Source organism: Melanaphis sacchari, unplaced genomic scaffold, assembly GCF_002803265.2.
Source record: "Melanaphis sacchari strain LSU unplaced genomic scaffold, SCAv2.0 Contig1_pilon_pilon, whole genome shotgun sequence".
In the NCBI taxonomy this organism is placed as follows: Eukaryota; Metazoa; Arthropoda; class Insecta; order Hemiptera; family Aphididae; genus Melanaphis; species Melanaphis sacchari.
This window is the reverse complement of record NW_020270976.1, coordinates 4,041,708-4,068,896: the sequence shown is the minus strand read 5'-3', so window position 1 is coordinate 4,068,896 and position 27,189 is coordinate 4,041,708. Positions and strand designations below refer to the sequence as shown.

Sequence of the window (27,189 nt, the reverse complement as noted above, 5' to 3'; positions counted from 1 at the left end):
TACTTAGTGCAACATTACTTATATTCTCATCTTCCTGTATACGCCTATATATATATATATATATATATATATATATTTCAGTGATGGCATACGTTAATTATATATATGCATTTGAGCATCGCTATATTATAATGGAACGTTTCATCGGTTTAAGAGAGATGACTAGAAATGTCACGATGGAAATTTTTCAGACTATGGTCGCACAAAAAAGGCTACTCAGGTCGATTTCGCAGTAAAAGGGTCATCGCCGGTAATGGATGATGTGGGAACAAACATGAGTGCAATAGATTTGATATGGAGAGAAAAATAAAATACACTAATTTAAAGACTGTACTCATTTAAAAAAAAAAAAAAGTATTTTACTCAATTACTTCGTAAATGTGTAGTACAAGTGCGTCGGTGCGCAAACGTTTGGGATGCATAGTTTAATAAGTTCGTGGCGAGTGCCTATCTATATGTACACACTGCAATTCAAATACACCCCATTATTATTAAACATTCGTTCTTTATGGAATCTTGAATGATTTTCATTTAGGGGAAATATTTTAATTATTTTAATTGTGTACAATGGAAAAAATATGGAAAAATGTCAGTAATGTCACCAATGAAATAAGACCGTTATAAAAAAAAAAAATACGTATAATAAGAATAATATAGTATTATAGTGTATGGTGTAATGTGTATCCACTGTACAATTAACTTCTATATGTTATATATATCGAACACATTATCACTGTTGTTAATTTGTAATAGGTATACGTAGGTTCTATGAAAAATTATACATAGTAAATTAAATTATTAAAAAATACTGATAGATATTAGGTGATTTTTAATGCATTAATAAATAATCTTTTATTTGTGTAATGCACAATAAAAATAATTATAATGAAAACTCGATACTCGATAAAATTGTAAACGTAAGTAGGTACCTACCTAAAATATAGATACCATAATAAAAAGAATTCATATATATTGCTTTACTTAGATCAATTGTAATTTTAAACCCACATTAAAAGAATGTTTCTTGGAAAAAGATTTTACCTCATTGATTTAATGAAATACTTTTTCATGTAAAATGTATAAGAATAGTTATTTTTCATTGTTGTTTTGAATGAAGCGGAAGTTAGTCCAAGGACAACATTTTTTTTCGTTTTGGGTCTGAGAAGTTTGTGTATCCCTTTAGGATACATTTTATTGTGCCCTAATAGTTTTACTTTTACATGACAAAAAAATTCGAATTGTCTGTATTCAACCTAATAAAATTGTACTATGCAGTTATATATAGCAGGGGTGGCCAACAGGTCAATCACGAGATGAATTCGAGTCAATCGCGACACCCTTTCACATTTTTTAGAATTTTCGAATTTTTTTCGTAAATTTGTGTATCTTTATATATCCTATGATTATAAAAATTAGATTTAAAATAACTATCATATAAATAAATAGTACGTACCACATAATCTGATGGATATATCTACCTAACTTAATTAAAACTAGAAGTATAGTAGTAATAAGTTAAAGTAATAATTTGTAAGCAAATTATATTAAAATATGTGTTGTGCGAAACTGTGAAATTAATCGTTAATATTACTTATTTATATTGTAAATATTATACAATATATTTTTTGTTTATCGACGACTTTTTTTTTTTTAGTCGATCGCAACAACCTAAAAAAACTTAGAGGTCGATCACAAGTCTATTAAAGTTGACCACCCCTAATATATAATATACATATATATTATTTAATGTTGGTAGCTATTATAAGTTTTTTAGGACTATAATAGGTAACCTATAAATAAGGTCTTAAATAAATGATGAATATTTGTAGACCTTGTACGTTATATAATATAAATAATATATATATATATTCAATACAAGGTTAGATATATAAATAATGTAATTTTATTCCACTTCATACAAAATAATATGTTTAATAAAAATATATTATTGTTTAAAAACAGTATTAAATCTGAAAACATTATTTTATTAGACTCCCAAAGAACACATATTATTTTAAAAGTAAATAAAAGTAATAAAAAAAGTATGCAGAAGTACCAAAGACTGTCTATTAAGTTAGACACAGGATTTTACTCGGTAAACCTCGAGACCTTGACAGTCCGTACTTCATTGCCATTACGGTGGCAGAACGGTCATTGATACTCGAACGATGTCGTTTTGATAAATGGCGCTGAATTTAAAACAGAAACTTTCCCCACATGCGCGCATACACACAAATAGATTTAATGGTTGGACAGCAAAGTCGACGTTGTCAGATGAATATTTGCGCCAACAACCTAACGAGACAGACTTTCTACAAGGGCGGGGACTTTAAGGACCTAAATTGTCAATTAAAAAAAAATAAAAACACTATATAATATATATTTCTAATTTATAGTATTATTTTTTCATGTTTTTCGATAATCACATAGGTTTAATATCGGCAATATATATGTCTATGTCTTAATGTGTATACGTAGTATGTAGGTACACTGTAAACACTGCAGTCGATTCGATAATTGAATATTGAAATAACGGAATGCTGTAAACTATGACCTCGAAGACGTCTATTGCGTTTATAAGATTTCTAGAAAACTAAACGCAGTCTGCTTTGACACGAAGTATGAATAAGTTGCGGTTTTCAATTAAAAAAGCACAGCGAATTCATTTCAAATGAACGTTAATACATTTTTAACAAATTTTAGAAATATAATATAATACACCTATACGAGTGGTTGTACGACATTTATCAATAATGATTAAAAAACATTTAACACATTGGTTATATAACAATCATATTAACTATACGATGTTTAAAAAAGACGTATTATAATTTAGTCCTTGTTTAAATAATTAACTAACTAATGATAATCGTGACCTATCAACAAGGAATGTGTTTATACTGCAGAATAAAAACGATTCAAGCGACACATGTAGAATTATTGGTGGTTGTTAAAGTTTCCGGAGTCATTTCAATCTATCACAATACAAATACGTCGGAAATTGATATAGCGTATTATTTCAAGTGCCAAATACATTAAATATAATACGCGCAATATTTAGATTATTTATTTATTTATTCTTATAGTATGGTATATTCAATAGCGATTAAGTAAAACGTAATAATCCAAAATAATTAGCATGCAACGAAAGATTGTTTTCATACAGTAGTCAAAAGGACCTCTGACGGCTAAAGATTTTTCAAGATTGGTAACAGAACTATGTTAATTGATCTCCCAGCCATACATTAGAAACAACATAAATAGAAAATTAAAATAGGTAACTATTTTTGACATTTATTTTTTTTTTTCATTTAATTTACTCGTTTATAGGTATTTACATAGTAGACTTTTAATTTTAATTTCAAAACCACGACGATTTTCTTAATTTAATTAATTATATACATTGTATATTTTTTCTATCAGGCATTGGATTCGCACCAGATGGCGAGAATCGATCTGAATTCTGAATACATTCAAACAATATCCGTTAAATGTAAATTTTTAAAAATAAAAAATGTTGAAAATGAATTAACAATTAACTTGTTTCTATAATAAGAGCCATTGAAAAAAAGATAATAATTTATAATTCTCATCGGCAGCCCAAGTACTATGGCAGAGGTGGCAGAGATATCATGCAGCGTGCATGCATCTAAAGCCTTTCACTGTAGTTCGGAATAGCAGTAATAACGGCAGATTGCGATTAGGTTTCGATAAATGAGTATCGAAGAATTCATACATTGTATAATTTGCATACAAGTTACCGTCGGAAACAAAAACAAATATAATTTTAAAAAGCCACCCCGAGATTTTGGTACATCATTTTACAGAGTGTAATTCAACCTGCTAGAACTGCAAACAAATGTTTTAAATACATATATATATATATAAATAAACCAATCAGTCGTTATTGACAAATAAGTAGTCAAGGGTAGAAGAGGAAGGGGATATAATTGAGATAAATTGGAGGGGCGGTGCAAGTGATATATATATATACGTATGTGTTTGTGTACGATAATAGATTATCGGAGATCGCGACAGCAGCGACACGTACCTCGTCGTCCGATTGCCTCAGGTCCTCTTCTTCCGGTTCATCCGGTCGATCGTTTCGGTGCCGGTGTCGCAAGTACACGCTGTTTTCATGGCGCTGCAAATGCAACGGGGACAGCGACCCTCCGTCTTCAACGATTTCCCGCTTACACCGTTTTGCGTTGTCGTTGTCATTGCAGTTTTCGTTGTTGTTGTTATTATTGTTGATGATGATGACGTCGCCGCCGTGGTTGTCCATCGAACCTTCGTCACCGTCCATGACCAGTATGTCTTTGATGTTCATAGCGACTTATGACGTCACATTATACTAATGTCACGTGGTCATCACCCGGGGTAGAGCTGGTTGTAAGTGTACGATTTATCTGAGTGGTGGGTGTAAGGGGGTAGTTTCTGATAGCGTGATCAGATCGCAAAGATTAGAGATACAACGGTACGTAGATATTATGATATGATAAAACGATAAAAATGAAATAATAATAATGATAATAAAAATAAAAATATACGGGGAAAAACTAGAGTGGTCACCGGCGGAAGGCTCGGAGCTATGTGTACGGTTTGGCCCTGAAGCGGTTTTACCTGTCTCCGTCGTATTACCGCGGCGATATATCGATGTGCGTCGTATTCGCGTGTACAACAATCGATAGTCGCAGCGATTTTGTCGGGTACATCGTTGTATCACGCCGTACACTACTACACACGTACGATTATATACCGCAGCAATATACTCGTAGTGAGACGGTCGCGTTGCTATCGATGTTTGTTCGGGTCCAGGTCAAACAGCATCCAACAGGTTTTCGTAGTAGGTACGTATCGTGTCGTAGGCGACGTTTGAGCGCGCGCGCGCACACACACACACACGCGCAAACACTCAAGTACATTCTCTTCCTCCACCCCGGGCGCCGGAACCACACGAGCGCGCGCATACACACACATACGATACCATTATCGAGTGTGTTTGAGGTGGTCGCACAGTATACAATATATGCGATGAGGTCCGAGAGAGATGCAGCGAGACAGAGCGATATCGAAAGAGAGGGAAAGATGAGAGCGTACAATATAAGTATTATATATTGTGTGTGTGTGTGTGCGCGCGCGCTCGCTCACCTGTTCGTCGCCGTTCAGTGGTCGTCAAAACGAACTCGTGAAGACGTATTGTACACGCGTATAAATATTGTACGTACATGTTATGACCTCACGGAAAACCAAAACTAGGCCGCCATCGACGCCGCCACCGCCGCCGCCACCGGTTACACGCTGTATATTTCCCCTTGTCCCATTTATCAAATAATAATAATAACAATATGAGTCTTTTATCGATTCGATACAAAGGATCAGTGATTTGTCCTCATCGGATTTCGCAATAATCTCGTGGATATACCCGTGAACTCGTGACGTCGACGGCTATAAAGTGTTCTTTTGATCTTTACGAAACCGCCGTCTCAGTGCCCGCTGTAGGTATGTGTGTACCTTATTAAATTTGGTCGACGACCAATGCGATTTCGTTAAATTTTTTTTTTTGTGAACCTCGTAACAGTGTGTGATCACGGGGTATTGTTGTATTGCGGACAATCTGTCACATGGTCGAACATAATATACAGTAGTGTTTGTATCGTCTAACGCTGGCGCTTCGGCACATTCAAAATATGTACCTTCGATTGAAATTATTATGATTTACGTACTGCATTGGATAATACAAAAAAAAAAAAGCAGTGTAGAGATAATGCGATTCCATTTTCATCGCGGTTTTGTTAAAACATTCCTTTTTTCGATTGACAACAAAACGAAGTCAATTTAATATATTATTAAAATAATAATAACGTAAAATGATAACAGACGATTTAGTTTTACCGTCAAAACTCGAAACATACATAATTTACACCTACTTATTATCATAACAATACGAATACCTATATTTACAATATCATACTGGTAGATCGATAATCTGTCCATAATTACTGTATAAGTAATTCAATATAAGAATAATATGTTGAATTAGGAAAACTCACAGTGATATACTTTAAGTCTCAAAATCTGCAAAAACTGGTTGAATAAATATTGTTTTACACATTATAATTAAACTTGAGTAATTTTATCTATAAAGTGATTAAAAAACATCTGAACTAATGAAGTTTATTAGTTTTACTTATACAAGTCTTGCTCATAATTAATGTATCTATATGTGCTAGCGATCATTTTCAACCGTTATATTAGTCGATCACGTTATATTATACATGTGAAATGTATTATAATGGTTATTTCGGCGGAGTTCTTTTAGATGATATATCTATATATTATTATCATTTTATACGATTATAACAAATCATGTATACCTACTGCCACCTCTGCCCACGCACGATTTTGGCGTGCACCCATTTGTCATAACCCCACTCGCGCGACCCGTCACCGTTGTATACGATGGTGCACCGTTAACCCTAGCTAAACTAAATACAAACATTAATAATTACTATATTCCGTCCAATGGACGTCGATTACTGTGTATTGCAGTGTTACAATATCATTATAATTGTACATTTGTACCACCTCTATATGAGTATAGAAAATAATAATAATAATCGATACGATAGATGTAAGTTTAATTTTGAAACGATAAAACAGTTTTTTCTGTAGCACAATGCCGGCTATTTATCTATATTTTCAAGTCGTGTGTAGGTGGATTTGAATTGTATGAGCGTATACATACATAATAATATAATAAATATTTGTACAATTTATGTAAATTTTAAAATAATAAGGCTGCAGAGAAAGCGTTTATAAATATTATACATATACATGGATAAATGTATAATAATAATTATAATATATACACTAACACTAGATAGGTAAAAAAAACTCAATTTTCGATTGAGCTCATTTTGATAACAACATAATATAATTATTGTGGTGGTCCGCGAGAATAATATTATGATTGCCAACGTGAATACAACGAGCTATTCGTATTTCGTGGCACCAGACGGGTATAATCAAATAACAATTTATTTACCGCACACGCATTTTGACCGTCGTCAAACAGTTGAAATGATCGTTATACGAGCTTCTTAAATACAAATGTTATTTTATTGTAGATACCTACACGATGTGTAGGAAAACAATTTAATAACTATTATGAGAAATAAAATATTATTATTACTTCTTACACAGTTGTATACTTATATCGTGGAATTCGCGTTTATAATCATTAACATGAATAGATTATAAAACTAAGGGTTTACCGTTCGATGATATTACAACCCTAGTTGAGCTACAGATATTATAAAGTAATATTATACTGTTTTTATGTTTTAAGTAATTCTAGTATTAAATACTAAATAGGTATCACTAGATGGTAAAATACTAAAGCCGTGCAGTCAATGGGGAATAATTAAAATTTATTTTATACCTATATGTATATTGTATATATCCTTTTTTGTTGCCTTAGTGATAGATATAAATAAAAAATAGCATAATCTACAAAAATTGTTATACGACATGTATTTAGTAATTATTTTACCAAGGTTGCGTTTGCATTTTTCAAATTTATATAAATCCATGCAAAATAATTTATTGTACGTATCTAATTGTAATACGTAAGATTAACAACTATAAACATAATTACTTATAAGTTATAATGTATTAGAAAATATTACCTATATTATATCAAATCAAAAATCATCCTAATGATTATTTCTTAAGGTCTTACATAAGTATTTATATTCTTATATAAACGTAGTTGTGTACTACTTAAATACAATAAACTGTAAAGAGTGGTTGTGGATTGATCATGTATGAAACTTAAGCCTATATTCTAACTCGCAAAGAAGAATAATATTGTTTGTTAATAACTGAAGTAGTGACGTGAATCTTACCTTGACAGTTGACGTACTGCCCCCTTTGTACGTACATTTTCGATAAACCAGTAACGCGATTAATCTTACTAAAACGACGAAGCTCGCTAACAAAACGCACAATACAATATTAGATCACACAAATATTATAGAACTACACTGTATTAACATTTAACTGCACTAGCGAAAATGGATTGATCGAGAATCAGAAGGAAAATGGACGTAGAGAAATGTCCGAACGTCAACGACAATTTTCTTATACCAACATAAAAAACGGATGAAAAATTTTATGGTTACCTTGTGGTTATCTAATAACCAAATATAACCGACTTTACCGCGACCGTGGTGAGAGATGCTTCTACCACAGTTGTCCGCGTACGACAAAATAGTAGACCGCGGTTTAAGAGCTTTACCAAAATTCTTAGTACTTCTGTATAGTTTCCATCGAAACCATTGTTTCAAAGATTAACTTATAGAAATATTGGTTTGTCCAATACGTGTACATAATCAGCATAATCTAGTCGGTCGGGTTATGTTATTTATTTCGTATATTATAATAAATGTTTCGCAATTTATATACTTATATGTCTCGAGTATAATAATAATAATTATTCAACGAATAAATCTAGTTATTTTTTTTTTTTTACTTTGTCGACTTTCGTCATGAGCTACATGCCTTTGTCCAACCGCGCTGTAGTGGCAGCAGATATAATATTGTAAGTACGTAATCTAATGATATCACATGCATTTGTATATTATGCATTATTATTTTACACCGGCATGAATTATACATGACGCAAATAATGCACAGTAGCCATGCGTTAAAAGCGCTGCAACTCGGTCTATACACGGATTGGCGTCACGCCGGGTCAGAGTGGAGCAGCTACGAAACAGCACGTAGACAATACGTGTACAGAGTGCCTCGCCGTGTTAAGTATCCCCGTCAGTGGCTTTTTTTTCTATTTTACGTTTATTGAAATACCATTTAGAAGACTCATAATCACTTTATAATGTCGAAATGTTATACCTACCAATCACATCTTACATATGATTATCTAAATTTAAAATGGACAAATCTAGTGTGGGTATCTATAATTTTATGTAAATATTTTAAAATCCGAATCCACCTGTAATATGCATTTTTCGTTATGCATAGGAATTCAAATGTAATTTTTTACGTTCAAAAAGTCTTGGTAGGAGGTGGATGTGCGAGATGAATGCGATGAGGCACGCCGTATATCTAACTACTTTAATATATATCACGTATTATGTATTGAATGTATACGCGATTCAAGTGCGCTGCAGCCTATCGGCGATAACTACCAATGGAATTTTTTTTATTGCACTGTCGTATAAATTATGGCGCCGCGAGAATTTTTTTAATACTAAACATAACATATATCTATATAGTATATATAGGTACGCAGGTAATGTAATACCTACATTATATTTTTACGTCGTTTTATAGCGTTTCGCACATAATCCGTGTGCGCGCGTTTATACAGACCATATTATAATAATAATATCGTATACATAATGGCATTTATTGTGTACCTACAACGACTCACCGTATTACCACTTATAGGTATTATGTATAATAATAATCTATAACACGCGTACCCATATACTTGTAACATATATATACTTGAACATATCGTCTCTAAAAGTACTTATCTAAATATATACATATACATATAAATATATGTATTATATATATTATAACTTAAACATTGATTGCAGCTCATAAACATTTCAAACTCTCCCCCTCACGGAAACCGTTCTCCCTCACACGGAAATGCATCGAAGGCTTGCCTTACCTGACCGACGCGGCGCTACAACGGGTTCACGCAAAATAACGATATAAATATGTAATATGATATATAATATGTTATGCTATACGCTATCGCGCACTCGCACTCAATGAAATGAGCGTCGGAAACGATTGGTATTATTTTGCTGGAAAACACTCGATATTTTGGATAAGACTGTATTGGTGGAACTCGACTTATTTATCACCTAAGCGTATTTTGTATATCCTCATACTTTGTACGTGCATTGTATGATATTCCATAAAAAAAAATCCTAGTTGTAAGTACTTTTACGTACAAAGATAACGCCATTCTCAAATCCTACAATGTTGTATTATGGGTCAGATTTGTGTTTAAAACTATTTTAAATAATTTAAATTGTCGTAGTTGCACTACGAGGCCTATCTCTCCGTTAATTACAATTTCGAGTTCAAATCAAGGACTTTCATTTGTAATCTATTTGGAATTTTGCTAGCTTGTGTTGCAAATCCTTTAATTTGTGTTTAATCCCTTCCAGAAGTTATTTGTAATTTACCTCGGACGTCGGTTGATGTCAAGGACATGTTAAACACAAATAAAAACTCCGTATTTAAACACAATATTTTATTTGAGTAGTATTAGTATGTTCTCAAGAGTCAGGACTACCCAGTACAAATTACAAATAATAATTTTAGAATAGATTGGGCACAAACAAAGGGCTTTGTAGCACAAACAGGCACAAATGGAACACAATCGAAAACCCCGGGTTTGAACTAGAAATTTTAATTAGGTAGTGCTTGGACCTTCATGAATCTTCTACAATGGTTATTATATTAACGAACAATATACTTATTTAAAATTGTACCTATATCTAATAAAACGTTAGGTAGAAACCTACGGTCAAAAAACAAATAAACTTCTTCATTAATTATTTCGTATTTTCTGTGACAACTGCAGACGTCCATGTGTATCAAAAAATTTAATATTCTATGAATATGGACTTCATAAAATCTTTAAGACATTATTTCACTGCTGCTATGTATTTACGTATTTCGTGTTGACCGTGTGAAATGATAATCCGCGGTAATTAGTTAATTCATGTTATCCGTCAATTTATACCACGCAGATTACCGAAAAGTTGAAAATTTCCAATTTAATTGGTATGTGGTCACAGCGTTTACACATGCCTCAAAACATATTTTACAACCGTAAAAATAATCGAACATAGAACATATATGTTGTTACCAAATCCAGATTACCAAAACCACGAAAAACGACGTACGTGACAAAGCAGCAGTGAAATATCGCCTCAATAATTTATTCCTTTATAGCCGTCTCGTGTTATCTGGGAATACATAATTATTTTAATTTCGGTCCGCCTAATATATTATAGTTTCAGATATCGTAAATTAATGAGATGCAATAATAACTGTTACGAAGTGTCTGAGTTGTAATATTGAGATAGAAACAATATTATACGAGTATATATCATAAATCATGTTGGATAGGTAGAAAAGTTTTCGAAACGATGACTAACGAAAAAATAAAACGATATAATTTCGTCCAAGTTTTGTTCCAGTTTATTACGTGGATGTGTTGTTTCATTTATACTTACACACACGTATATGTATTATTATAATTTATATTGATTTTAAAATGCAAATATTTAGAGTAGAAAGTTGTTGTGAGCGCTGAACCTTCCGCAAATTCCCATAGAAAATCCAATTGGCGATTATTTACTATGTTATTTTTATACAACTATTAAAATATGTTATGTATAAATACGTCTGTCGGGTACGACGGTAGCAGCACAACATGAGTATATTATTATTACATTATATGAAGTATGTACCTACTCACTTAATATACCATTACTTACTTAATATATATTTTAATATTGATAAACATTAATAAAATGTTTTATTCTGCATTCTTCGTTTCATATTATGCGCATCGTATATAAGGAGATTCATTATGCATGATCACCCCTATTTTAGTATTTACTATTTTCCCTTTAATCAGATATTTATTTAAATTGTGATTCATATAACTATTAAGTAAACTTAAAAGTAAAAAAATATACTTTAAATAATAATAAAATATACTAAAATTATTCTTAATAAAATTGAAATCGTTATTTGTTCTCTGCGTGAAAATGTTTATAGTTTATTAATCAGTATTTATGTTATAAAACATTTTAGCTGATTATTATATAAAATTATTGTATAATCCCATTTCCCGGACATGTGAAAAGGAATGCAAAAAAGTTTGCGGTTAGCTTGCTGATGAATCATACTAATTTGACACACGAAATATGCATTTTCTGGTATGCAGCTAAAATGCAGGCATTACAATAAATTATATTATTGTTTATTATAGTGTACTGAGAGTTGAAAATATTATGTACGATATTATATACTATAAATTATATCATATTATTATATAACAATACTTAGACGCACATTAAATACCTATAACGCGCAGCTGGTGCAGAACTTGATTTCTGGAGTGAAAATTAGACGGATGAATGAAACTTGATTTTATTGGATCATAAAATTATTTCACTCCAGCAGATTTTTTATATTTTAAAAACATAGGCAATGTTGCATTTTAGTCATATATTATTAAGAATTTTATTTTTATTATCGCAGCACGATATGTTTGTTATGAAAGTTATTTAACGGCTTAAGCACTAACATATAGATGTAAAATGCAGTGAAATTTTGTTGAAGATTTTTATGAATTATTCTAATTTAAAACATTATTGCAATAATTGAGAAATATTCGATATAAGGCTAGATATATATGAATAGTAAATGGAAGTTATTAATAGTATAATATGTACTTCCTATAGGCTATAATGCATTTATTTTATTGTTCTATTTGTAAACAGATAAAATTAAAAAGTTTTAAAAAAGAAACTTAAAATTGAAAGTTAACTTTTATGTATACTTAGTAGGTCTATCGTTTAAATATAGTATTAATAGAAAAATTTAACTAAAATATACCCTGAGGCTAGGATCACACTATGCGTTTTGTCGGTTCCCGATCAACCGGAGCCAAACCGCAACACTCTAAAATAAAATAGGTTTAAATATAAAACGCGTTATCAGGGCCAGACTAGACCGATTTACGGAACCGATTAAAAACCGTCGGGAAGCGACCGCAACGTGTTGCGGCCCAACCGTCCGGTTGCGTTTCGGGATGTAAAGCACAACACATGCAATGCAATTTGTCCGATCACATTTGTGCGGATTATCGGTAACCGAAATTGAAAATTTTATGAATAATTAATAATCATTTTTAAATTTAAATAATTAAAAAACTTAAAATATATTTGTAATATACATATATATATATTATATTTTATTTATATTATAGATGTATATTATTATTTATTAGCATAATTAGTTGATACACGTTTTAAATAAAAACAAATAATTCTAATTACACAACCTTTTTATTATTTTTTTACTTATAATACTAGATACATTTCGTTTAAATAAAAAATCAGTTTAAAATTTAAATTTAAATTAAAAACGATTTTCGGGCTTTTTAATCTCATTTGTATGTATTCGGTTACCGATAAAACGCACAGTATGATCGATCGTCCCGATTGCGGTTAATCGGGATAGTATTTTTCGGTTGCCGACAAAACGCATAGTGTGATCCTAGCCTGATAGTTTTTAATGCTTTTCTTAAAACAAATTAATAAATTATATGATTACCATTTATGCAGTGACATAGCGAAAGGGCATTTGATAAGCACATGCATACTTCTCAGAAAATCTTTATTAAAATTGATTTATCTAATATATGTAAACTAATAAATTTTACATTTAGACAGTAGAAACTAGAAAGTAAAGACGAGTTCTAGGATTTCCCCTACCTATTAATAAGCTTGAGGTAACAGGTAAGAATAATATAATATTAATATGAAAGTATTGATAATAAAAATTACTTAACTGAAACTTTATCTAATTAATATGTACCTACTATAGGTACTTTAAGTAAACATTTAAATAAAGTAATATAGGCGAGTGTACAATTAGTATAATATTATAGCAATATAATATGATGGATTTGTCTGTTTACTCATTTCCAATCAAACCTTAGGACTTGAAAGTATTTATTTTAGAATTATGAGTTAAGTTCACACCGAATACTACTCTAGTATATTAATGACTTTTATCAGTTATAACTTGTTATAAAATTATTATTATTTTTTAATCATAAAAATAATTTAAACTTTCTTCATAAAAAACAATAATCTATTGATAAAATTAAAAAATCCGTTATTGAGATGATAAAAAATAATAATTTACAGTATAAAATTACAAATTTGATTAAAAAACCATCAGTCTCATGTGCATTTATCGCAACTCCAAAAATTCAATGTTTATGTTTTTATATTTTAATTCATAGAAAAATAGGTTCTATAGTAATCGTCGTTAAATATTATAACTACTTTAATTGGAAATTTATCATATTATAATATTGGCTGTTCTTAAATCGACGAATTAGCCCAAAATTAAAAATCATGATAAAATAAGTAAATCATTTGAACTCGGTTATTTATGATTTCTGATAAGGATAATTAAACAATGATTGTTGATAATTGTTTTTATTGATATTATATTTAAGGTATTATTAGCTTACTTGAAAATTCATTAATGTATGGATAAACGTCAGTTGGGAATTAGGCAAATGATTAAGAAGATTATCTATTTTTGTACCTACCTATGCCAAATCCTAAATATAAAAATAGATATAAAGCGCTATCTGTTGAATTTACGGACACAACAGTATATATTAATAAATGTCCGCTTGAGAGCAGCACTAAGCAATAGTAAATGATCTTGAAAATAGAGCGCGCCACAGCTCCATACAAGAAGTAAGGATTACTAAAAAATTTATTTACACCTTTTTCGCAATGTAAAAAATAAATTGTAAAATTTTCGTGCAGTTTTGAAGTTTACCATGAAAATCTCCAATCGGATTTATTTTACGATCAATAAAAAGTAAGCATTTGTTTGAACATTTTTTTTATCATTTTACAAAGTGTGATTATACTATAAAACTTAATTTTTACATCATCACCCGAAGATAAAAGTATAAAAAAGTTTAAGTTAACCTGTCATCATATAAGCATTAATGCATTATAAAAGTTAATCAACACCTTAACACGTAGGCCACTTTATTGTAGCCTTTAGGGCCTTTTGCGAACAAATAAAACTGGAAAGAAATTTTTCTAATTAATGCTGTTGAAATTTATTGCTCACCGTACTTTTATGTTAATCGTATAAAATGTGTATGAAGTGGTAAATTAATGTTCTGCACAATATACAACACGCCACTCATTATTTTATAGACTTATTATAAACCATCGTAACATTATCGCGTTAAAAATATATGTTCATATATTTACTACAAATAGAATTTAAATAGGTTACTATAGTTAAACTGTGTTCTAGTGTGTATATGGGTATAAATAAAAAATATAAATAATATAAATAGTATAAATATAAGTATATAAAATATAATATATAATATGGTATATAGTATAAATCAAAACGTTATTATTTATATACTTATATATTGTGTTAATTTGTTGGAAAATTGATGTTGCACAATTCTAATAATAATAATAATAATAATAATAGAGGTGTCGTTTGCAAGATGCAAGGACGTGTCCCCATGGGCGAAGCTAGGATTTTAATCAGGGAGTGGGGGGCAGTTGAAAACTTTTTTTTTGCTTTTTCGATTATATAGTAAAATTTACACGTTTGGTATATAACTATATAAGAAATAGAATCTAGTTTAAAGCGCAAAACTAACCTGTCCCACCCTTGCTACGCCCATGTGTATACCTATTTGTATTCTATAAATTGTCTTTGAGTGGTTAATAGATTTATTATTGAAATTGATCACAATATGTAATGAAGTACTATTTTTTTTCCGCATAATTACATTATAAGTAGGTACAAGGTGGTACCTATATATAAATCTTATCACATAAAGACAATAGATATTATGATAAAAAAATTGAAAAATATCTGTAAATACATTGTGATAAGTTCTAAGAACTGCCGAATCCGAATATAATATACAAACGTTAGTGCTGCTGCCGAGATGGATTCGTTTCGGTCGTTTAACAACTACACGCGGTCGCGGCTTTCTTGCAATGACCAAAATGATGGGTTTTGCGACTTCTCAGACAGGACGATTATACGGTATTATATTATAGTCTGTATGCCGTACTATAGGATTATACATGGGTGTACCTATTTTCACGTCACGCGCGAATACCAGGGCACATCGATGCTGCTACGATATATAGCTGTCTATTTAATAATAATGTACACTTAGGTACATTATACGGGTTATAATTGCGGGTTAACGCAGAACCTTGGGTTCGACACACAAACACACACACACACTATAGCAGCAACCGTACATCTAACCCACGCGGAGATTCATGCGAGTGATAAATACGCAAAAAATATAACATGTATGATGCGTCCTGCAGCACATCGCAATATAATATATCGCGCACAAAATATAATATATAAAAGAGGGGCGAGTCGCGAGTGTATATAATGTTACATAATAATATACGTATAATAACGAAAAATGAAAAAAAAAACCGTATATTCGGTCAGATTTATAATCATAGGGTCTATATCGGCCGCCTCGACGTAAATGGCCAACGCAAAAAAACATATATATACGGTACCTTACTAGGGCATAATATATTACATTATTATATTATATGGTTTTTATTATTTTCGTATATCCATCGCACCGCCGTCATCGGGGCGGAGGCGACGATCACAACGACGGTCGGATTTACTTTTGGAAATAATTTTGTTATCGTCTCGTTCATTTTATATATATACATATATAATATAAATAGGTACATCATACGGTGGAAAGTAATAATGTGTCTTAGCACTATGAGTAGATCTTAGTGCGAACACTGCGAACCGTTTCCCGTTTAACATTGGCAAACGTCAGGCAAACGGTGGTGTTGTGGCCGGTTTTGTTAAAAAACTGTTAGTAAATATATATTTTTATCGTACGATATTGCGAAATAATAAGGAATAAGGTAATAATAAGGATTTTTAGTAACGACGACATTCGTGTAGCAGGTGATTACTTTAGAATGGTCTGATAAACCATAAAATTTTAATTTATACAATTCATTTTTAATTAGTACAAACAGTATAACTAAAAAACGTAAAAATTATGACAGAAATAAATCAATCAAATTGTCAAATAAAAATGTATTAAAAAATATTAATCGAATTAATTATAACAGTATTGATTTTCTATTCCATTAAAATTCGATGTACCTACGTACATGATTATATTCGATTAGGTCGATTGTATTACAGAATTGTCGGCATTGTAAGATGTACATTTCGTGCGTATAATAATATTATTTATAAGAAAATAAGAAAAAAACGCACTTTATCGACTTTTCTACCACCGCTAAAAAATAAATGTGTAGAACTTGACGGTTTCAAAATATTTATACAATTTAATTGAGCTCCGATTGCACTTGAAATAAGACAACTCATTGTTACATACGTCACGCGTAATATCATTGCGGCGGATAGATCACTTACACATTACACGAATGCTGCTACAACAAATGACCGTCGCGATTTACGACAAAACGATCGTCTCGTAACAAGTTATACATACTAATACAACGCGACATTTTATGATTTATTGTAAGCAAGTATAGTGTAGGTATATAGTCTGGTACTCACCCACGGAGCGGCGCAATCGGCGCCCGACGACAGCGGCTGAAAAGCCGGTACGCATCTGAAAGTCATGTCAATCTCGTCGACGGCACGGCAACAGCTGCAGGTGGTTGTGGTGGTGGTGGTGGTGGGGCTGTTTTGTGTTCGACTTTCGGTCACAAGTTACCTGCGAGGAAAACGTAAAATATTAAAATAACATTTAGCCACTCTGCGACTACGTGTATATTGTATATATATATATATACATATTATGAGCGCATGTCGTTAAGTCGAAAACCCCGTAATTACGGTGGTCGTCATATATATCTGTATATATATATATATATATATATATACTATATAGTACGCACGATATTATATAATATATGTATGCTGTGGGTATATCGTATACCTATATAGGTATAACGACCGTGCAACAACGACCGTGATGTAAGTACACGATATTATTATTATGATATACATATTAATATAATATAACATGACTTCGTCGCAGCGTACCAGCGACCAGCGACGGTATTTAACGCGGTGATAATAATAATTAGCATGTAAGAAAAACATAAGTTATGTTATATATATATATATATAGGTACGCACGGGTTGAGATACCTGTACGTGAACGTGTAGCTACGGTACATAGTTAGGGCACGAAAAACGTAATTATAATTTACCTACGAATATTATGATATACGAATTTTACTCGAATATACTCGAAATTACAATCGTTTTCACGGCGCAGTAATTATTATTATTGTGAATAATAATAATCGTGATATCATAATATTTATTATATTATATAATAATATACACCAAAGCATGCGGCTAATCTCGCGATACGATACACTTTACAGGAAGTGTGTGTGTGTGTGTGTGCGCGCGCGCCCGTTAAAACCCTTTAAGGATAATAATAATTATTATACCTATTAAAAAATAGGTGTATGTATTTTCGTCAAATGTATATAATATACGTTATGTATAAAAGTTAGTGAATGATTAATAAAAATGGGGTGGACGAGCGTATATATATTGCAATTATTATTATATTCAGTGATGAGGGGAGAGAGATAGAGACCGCACAGAGGACATAATTATTATAATATACAGCATTTATTAGTATATATCTTAATATATAGCTTTTTTCCAAACATTTTATCTGAACATTGTTCGTAAATCGTTGGTAGGTAGTAGGTACCTATACATAATAATGTTACCAAATATTATCGCATTTACAAACATTATACATATGCATATAATTTGCACTGTCCTAATGTTTATAACGTTATATAATGTATATCAATGTATCATTAGATCAGCGCATGAGATCGAATCATTAAAAGGAATTTAAAAAATAATATACAGAGTACGCCCTGATATTGTAATACATAATCACGAACAAAAGAATTATTCGTAAACATTTATCGAAATACTATCAAATATAAATTAAACATTATTTACAATTTTAAATTACGATTATTTGAAATAATTTTTTTTTTTTTTTTTTGTCATGAATAATAAATATTATTACCGACGAGTTAACCTATACCTATGCGGTATACCTCTAACGAAGTAATAAATAATAATTGGCGATGTTACGTTATTTTGTTGATTCGATTTAAGTACTTTAAAATTTGATTAAGAAACTTATATATTATTGTTACGTATAAGTAATTGTAACGTTATTACAGATTTATAAGTTATAATAAATACCATTTTCGATTATCTTTTAATGAAAACAGTGGCACGTTTTATTTCCTATATGAAATCGTTTTCTATACCGCGTAATAATAAAAACTATTTCTATGACGTAAAGCTGAGCGGAAAACACGCCGGGCACGCGTGTTCGTCGCTGCTGCCGGTATTATTCGAGCATAATATTGGTAATTTATATTTTAAAATACGGTTTCCGTCGATTCGTTTATTGCTTATGTATAAAGTGTTTTTTTTTCCTTCCTTCTCCCGAGTATTTTTTATTTTTTTTTCGTAATTAACCGGCGTACGTGCGCTCGGCACCGAATTACGCGCGCGCGTGATATCGGGGGCTGGACCGAATATACACATATTATAGGTAAATTATAATATGTATATACAATACGTACGCCTGTAATAATAAATCGGCCACATACGAAAGGACAGGACGTGTATACCTATTTTAATATTATATTATACATATAGCTGGTACACTGGACGCGGCAAAACGAGAAATATATTTTATAATTGCTTGTTACACTACACACTCGCTCACTCACTCGAACATTTCTGGAATTCAGTTCTCCGGTAGCCCCGGCCGCGGCGATCGTAATAATAATGATAATTTTTTTTTCCACTCAATACAAGAGTTATTATTTTTACTTTTCCGTCCGTCTGCATGTACACTGCAGGTATGTGTAATACGTTCATTTTCGGCGCACCGTCCGCATTCCAAAAGAAGAAAAAATATCAAACAGGTAGGCATAATATTATTATTATTATTATTACGGTTTTAATAACGCGCCGCGTTCGAAATTAATGCAGCACGGGTGTACGAGTATCGACGATATTTCGGTGTTCAACGTTTGTTCCCGAAGAGAATCGTTCGAAACAATCAAATCGCTTTATTGTAATTTTTTCTTTTTCCCTACCCGTCTGTACACATACACGTATATATTATAGTCTCGCCGAGGATAATACGAGTCTGGCGTTATAACTGCAGTACATCCAAGGCGCTTCAGCGCTTGTGTATCATCGCATACACGGCGGCGGCACCGAAACGATATCATTATTTATTTTTTTCTTTCCAAAGTTCTCAAACGAATTGAAACGACGCCCGTTACTATCTAAGTATGTATTTTCTTTACCAGTCGGCAATAAAACGGAAATTATACACATTAAATCATAACGCTCGCACGCGTTTCCGACGTCTACAAATAACTACTAATAAGTACTGTATATCGTGATATGTATAGGTAGGTACGTACCTAAGGTACCTATATAAAATCGTCGGTTTCGTCGTGGCTGGCGTTAGTTTTTACGGGTAGGTACCTTCTTATATATTATGATAACGTTATATCAGCGTGTATATACTTACTCGTATAGTATCATTATAAATTTAAAGTTTAACGGTACAGCAAACGAATCATCGCAACGGCGTGTATATATATAGGTATAGGTACACGCACGAATCGCTGAACGTGTGCTAATCAAGGTGCTCAGTACGCGTTAATTTTAATAGTATAACACCTGCGATTGCCTTCAAATAATATTGATTAAAAATCTCGAACGCGTACCACAATAGGTCAAGATACACTAGTGGACTTCATATATCCATATATAGGAAGAGATGCAGTCCTTAATAACGATATTATATTTTAAATCAATATGCTGAAAACGAGCATATACGTTGTCGTCGAATGTCTGGTACGATTATTACTATAAAATATACAAATAAACTGTTTCGCGCAAGACGTTAACCTATGTATAATCCGTTATTTAAATACATAATGAATTTAGTTTTATTAATTATAATGTCTTATATTTCAGATGTAACGAAAATGGTATGGTATTTGTATGATGATTGCTAGGGCCTAACTCTTTTAAAAACTGTTTGGTATTTAAGTTCCCCTCCCGTCCAATATTTTTGGATTATTCGCGTCTATTCTCTCCCGGACGAACTCGGCTTTCGATCATAATATCAGTGTAGTACTTATATGGTTTCTATCGGATCTGCTCGGTCTACTCAGTCCATCGTACACTGCAGTGCGTCTGGTCTCACGATACGCCCGGAACTGACCTGAAACCCACGGAAAGAGGACGACGAGACGAACGAAAAAAAAAACACACACACACACACAAACACAAAGTGCGTATACCTGAATTATTATAATATATATTATGTCTCTAAAAATACTAATAATTAGCACCCTAGCGCCTAGGTACACTGCAGGTATACACAGGTAACTATACGTTCGCGCGTATATCGTTGTGTCGGGTACGCCCATTCGATCGAACGGTCGTGGGGGAGGCAGTCGAGGATTTATAAGGTCTACAATATACACACATAGGTCAGAGGAGTGCACTGCAGACAAACGCGTATATCGCAAGCCGATCAAAACCGCGCGCTCAGCCAAGCCCTATAATAATAATAATCGCGCGAGCGTACTCACAGCGGTGCAGTGTACACTGTTATCGGCGTCGGACCATCTCTAATTCTTATAATCATTTAACGCGGCGGCGACGACGACGACGACCTCTTTATAAATCGTCCGATCCGTCCCATTTATTATATTATCATGTTTGTACAGGGTGATTCACCAAGCATGCTCGCACCCATTTTTCAATTTGAAAATGAATTTATTTAATTTATGGTTTTTGGAAATTTTAAATATACCAAAAAATCATATTTTCGAGTCCATAGGATGTTTTGTACTACTTGATAGGAGTCGTATTCCGCAGTGATACAGCTGACGTTTATTTTCGTTTTTCAAACGAAAACTCTCCCTTTTCAGTGTAAATTAGTTAATGAATAATTTTTTTTTTCAATGTTTATATTTAAGTACTTATTCAAAATTTGATCGAGTTTAGTTATTACAATTTTAATGCTAAGAATGATTGTCTTTAAAAGCGGTTTTATAAATATATAAATCGGGTGTGATATTGGATTTAGAGTTTATTATGCTTGGGCCGTTTTCACAAATTAGATGTAATATGTTCATATTTGAGTATGTTAAAAATTTCCAAAAATCAGATTTCGAATCACTGCATTAATGAAAAATAAAATTTGGGCGAGCACCATACTTGATAAATCATCCTGTATATCTATTATATTCAATCTGGTCTTCATCGCACTACAGGTGTTTCGCATCGAACCGTAAACGCGAGTGTGCGCGCACGCGCGCTCACACACACATACACACAGACACGCACACACATACAACGTTCTCACTAAATGTATAATTTAATGTGCAAGAGTCGCGTATGGCGTATATGTATATGAGACGTATGGTGGTAGGTAACAACGCTTATGACTTTTTAATGATTGTTTTGCCCGAAAACGTAATAACAATATATAGTGTATAATAAACAATACTATAACAATAATAACACGGTGTTGCGACGAGCCACTCTATCAGCGTACACCGCGACGTACCCATGTACAGCTGCAGCATGCCTGCGCGTTACAAACGAGAAACAAAAGTAAAAGAGAAATTATATAAATCGTTTGTCAGGGACGTACATACATAATATACATTACACAGAGTTGGTGTCTACCTTGTACCTAGGTCTTAAATTTATATATATATATATATAGGTAGGTAGGTGTACCTACGTAATATAAAAAGACATGTCTAGTCGCGCGCGTATATCGTTTATATACATACCTGCCTGTACGATTATACTTTAATATACATTATACATCTCATATATATATATATATATTTATATGTATGTATGTGTACGTACGTCTGGCCATTTAATAGAATGTAATTTTACGCGATCTATGGCACTATATTTTATTTTATTTTTCATTAGAACACGATCAGAGTACTGAGTAACCCAAACTCTATTGTAGTCTATTCGCATCAGATGCGCGGACGGCACCGCTCGGCTGGGAAAATAAAAATATACAAAATAATATCGTTTATGATGACGACTACGCGACGCTCGTCCGCGCATGAGAGAATATTATTATCGTAGTGAAATTGTTTTGATTCCTGGTCTTAAATGTTTACACGGTTGTCGGTTTTCTTTTTTTTTTTTCTTCGTGTATTGAATTAAATAAACAAAATACAGCTCGTTAGTAAGGCAGGTATTATATACCTACGTATTTATACATTTTACACGCGCAGCACGGATCGCCCGTTACCGTTAGGAATGTAAGCGAAAATTACGCCGTTTTATTTATTACAAGATTTACTTGAGACACGACACTTCGTAATAATAACACAGAGAACGTTTCCATTATGTTTTATAACAAAGCATGGACGTATTATCATTATTATTGGTTGGTATACTCGTAATTATATAAATTCATTTTTTATTTTGAACAAGTGAATAATATGTTTACGTTTTTGAAAGTTAATTTAAGATTTAAAAAACTCTGAAATTTAATTTTATTTAAAAACTGTTAATACTGAATACTGAACAGCGTGACTTTAAAAATTACAAAAAATACTCTGTAAATTACTATACACAAAAACAATTCACTGATGAGTGATAACGTTAATTATCGATAAACTATATTTAAAATAGATAATTTATGAATACTTAGAACTAAGAAGGGCAAGGTACGCACAAATAAATTTATTTTTGTGACAATAAAAAGATATAAATTAATAACCATAGATTATTGGAAGACATAATATTTAAGAATATAATTTTAAAAAATGTACGAATTATTGGATAAAAGTGTATCAAGTTGAAAATATAGAATCTACTTATATAAAACATAATATTTATAGAAATAACTATAAATATGAAAACATTTTGAAAAATAGGACATTGATATTTAAAAACCACAAGATCAAATCTTATTGTATTTCAAAACAAGTTTTTAGCGTATTATATGCTATATTTCTATATTTATAGTATCTTATGTACAACATGCAAATGAATGCATCCAATATAAATACTTATTCAGTTCGCTTATCCTATGATTGTATTTTTTAATTTACTATGAATTAAAAATAAGTTTAGTGAACTAATAATTGTATTACCTATATCTATAATTACTATTATTAATTAATGCGTAAATGTAACTATAGAGAATAAAATAATGCACTAAAATTAATTGAAAACTAAATGTTGTAAAGTACCTAGATAACTTTCATAATTATATTCATATGTAAATAATTAAACACACGTAATATAGTAATATTATATACGAAATGAATCCATTTATAACGTTAATCTTTTTAACCTATTTTAGTGGTGCTGTAGCAAACATATTATATTTGTAATAAAAATATATGAAAATGAGTTTAGGTATAATATGAAATAAGTTCATGATATTATAGCATTTGAATTATTTTATTAATTACGTCTTACGACGAGAGCAGTAAACAATAATTACAAAATAAATAATTATTATTCAATATATAATAGGTACCTATAGTTGGAAATATGTACGCGTTGCAAGAATATTAATTGTATTAAGTGTTTGAGTTAGTAGTTTTCTAACTTATTTTTTTCATGGCACATTATATATCATTGCATTCATAACTAAATACTAAGAATTGCGAAACACTATCAGTATTAGAATTGGATAAAAACTAGGACGTAAGGATAGACATATATTTTTTTTGTAGTATTTTATGAGTTATTGAGTTTCAAAGAATATAAAATATAGTAACTATGATAGTAGCACATGATAGATACCCAATTGTAGATTCTATGAAACACTAATTGCATCGTTTGTTGCCGGCATGGTAATTTGCAATTTAATGAACTGAATGGTAAAGAACCTATCTACGGAATAATGCAATATATCAGAGTTCTACACGTTATTATATTTCGTGGACTAACCGAAGTGAAGTGAATAATGGTCATATCATATTATTATCATCATAATATGATCATACGAACAGTTTTGTTTGATTCACTATTGGCTTGTCTTTACGGTAAAATATTAATGTATATTACACTTTGAGCTACTGAACTATCGGTACCTAATACAAATCAATAAATAATAATACTTTATCGATCATTATCCTACAATTTATATGGGTACAATAAGTCGTGACAGTTAGATCGAGTTCTCACGCGCCGTCGAACGCACATCACATTATATATTATAGTATACCTATGTAATTCTGTGTTTTTTACTCTCAATCAACCAAATTAGTCGCCTCCGATCTGTCGATATAATGACACATTTTTTTTTTTTTATTTATACCATTCTCACACCCCCTGCACGTATCTAATATGCCCATCGTAATGCATATAAAATCGAGGAGCTGACACGCGATGTGTATTATCATTTCGCCCTGTTATTTTGACTTGACTGCGGACCGGCGTCGGCGTGGCATTATTAAATAATCACACCGCCAGACTCTATATTATATGTATATGTATACGGCGTGTGTCTGTGTGTGTATGTCATTGCTTCTGTTCGTCTTCATAGGGACATGTGATACTGCAACCTTGTGAAATGATAATACGGCAGCAATAAAAGAGGAAAAAAAATTACTCGTAATTACACACGCGTATCTATACACCAAGTATACAAAAGAAAATATATAGGTGCCCGTACCTCGTACCCTTTTAATATACGAGAATCTATATGCAACTATTGTATACATTTACCTACAGGTGAGTTCGATCTGCCCTTTCTTCGTTATTAAGTGTAAATGGGTACACCACACAATTACCATACATTTTTACCCGTCGAATTGAAATATTATACAGAGTATACTATATGTATATTATTCGTTAAATTGATTTTTATCCGTTTCTGTTACGATTTTAAGAAAAAAATAAAAAATGTTAACGTAATAATAATACAATATATAAATATATAATAATATAATTTCAGCACACCTCTTATTTTTTTTTCTTCAAAAACATGTATGCAGGTCTTGGACAATAAAACTTATCATAACCATTTATGATGGGAGATGATTTTTAATACACAAATGTACCTATATTGTATATATAAAAACAATTCTAAGTAGGTTTAAAAACTGTGATAATATTGTACTAGACTTATGCAGGCTGCAGAACGATATTACAATGATAATGGCATGTTATTGTATATGAATAAGACATTTTTTTAAATGAATTTTTACACCTACCGGTTTCGAAAGTTATCAAGTATATTACGTATAGTATAATATGTTAATACCTACCGCAAACATAATTTGATTGATTTTCACTGAAACTATTCGATAAAAAATAAACCTTATTAATAATATTGAATTTAAGTGTAGGTCGTATGCGGGTCTCGTTTGATAATTTATTAATCAGAGGTACAACCTAGATAGGTATTACAATGACAGTATAATTATTAAAAACAATAAACAATATAAATAAAAAATAAAAATAAAATATAGTAAGAACCCGGATTCTCTAAAAGTTACAAAGTTAAATGTATGATGGTTTAATAATTTTATCTTATTTATTATGATTTAATTACTATTTTATTACATATTATTTTCAATTATAGGGAAACTCAACTTCTGTTAAGAATATTCTGAAAGTAATTAAAACTTAATGACCTAAAAGATATAGGTGCATAATATTATGGTCATAATGCAATATACATATTATTAAGACCTCGAAGTATTAATTACTGAGTGGATATAATATCACAAAAGAATAATAAATTGTTTAAAATAATAATTAAGTATAGATATATTGTAGGTAGGCACAATTGCATTATTTACTATAATTTTGTAGTTAGGTATACAGATTTTTATAATTTTTATTAATGTAAGGCATTTGTATTTATAATAATTACTACATTAGTCTTCATTCGTTAATTCGAACTCCGATAATTCTAAAAACTCCATAAATCGAACTAAACGCTAAGTCCCATGGAAAAACCGCTATAATTAGAAAAAAATACATGTATTCTGGTCCCCTCGATATTTCAAAATGTCTTTCGGTGGGACACACTCTACAATTCGAATTTTTATTCCATAAACCTCTATATAATTCGAATTTCTTTAAACGCAATTATATGTAAGTTCATATGTAAATACAATGTACATACACATAAATATTACGTACAATCTATTTGACATACTCGTAATGAAACTATAATAACGTCAG

At 31.3% G+C, this 27,189-nt stretch overlaps 1 protein-coding gene across 3 annotated transcripts in view; it reads right to left on the bottom strand.

The window, feature by feature from the left end:
- The window catches only part of LOC112593056 (transcription factor AP-2-epsilon), a 172,918-nt gene that overhangs the window by 64,442 nt on the left and 81,287 nt on the right, over positions 1-27,189 (bottom strand). For 2 of the 3 annotated variants that reach the window (XM_025337290.1, XM_025337289.1), the window contains one exon: positions 17,455-17,614. In XM_025337290.1, the coding sequence (XP_025193075.1) occupies positions 17,455-17,520 (66 nt within the window). In that variant the 5' untranslated portion in view covers positions 17,521-17,614. Of the gene's footprint in view, positions 1-4,051; positions 4,607-17,454; positions 17,615-27,189 lie in introns of those variants that run through there. The other variant, XM_025337288.1, reaches the window with a different exon arrangement.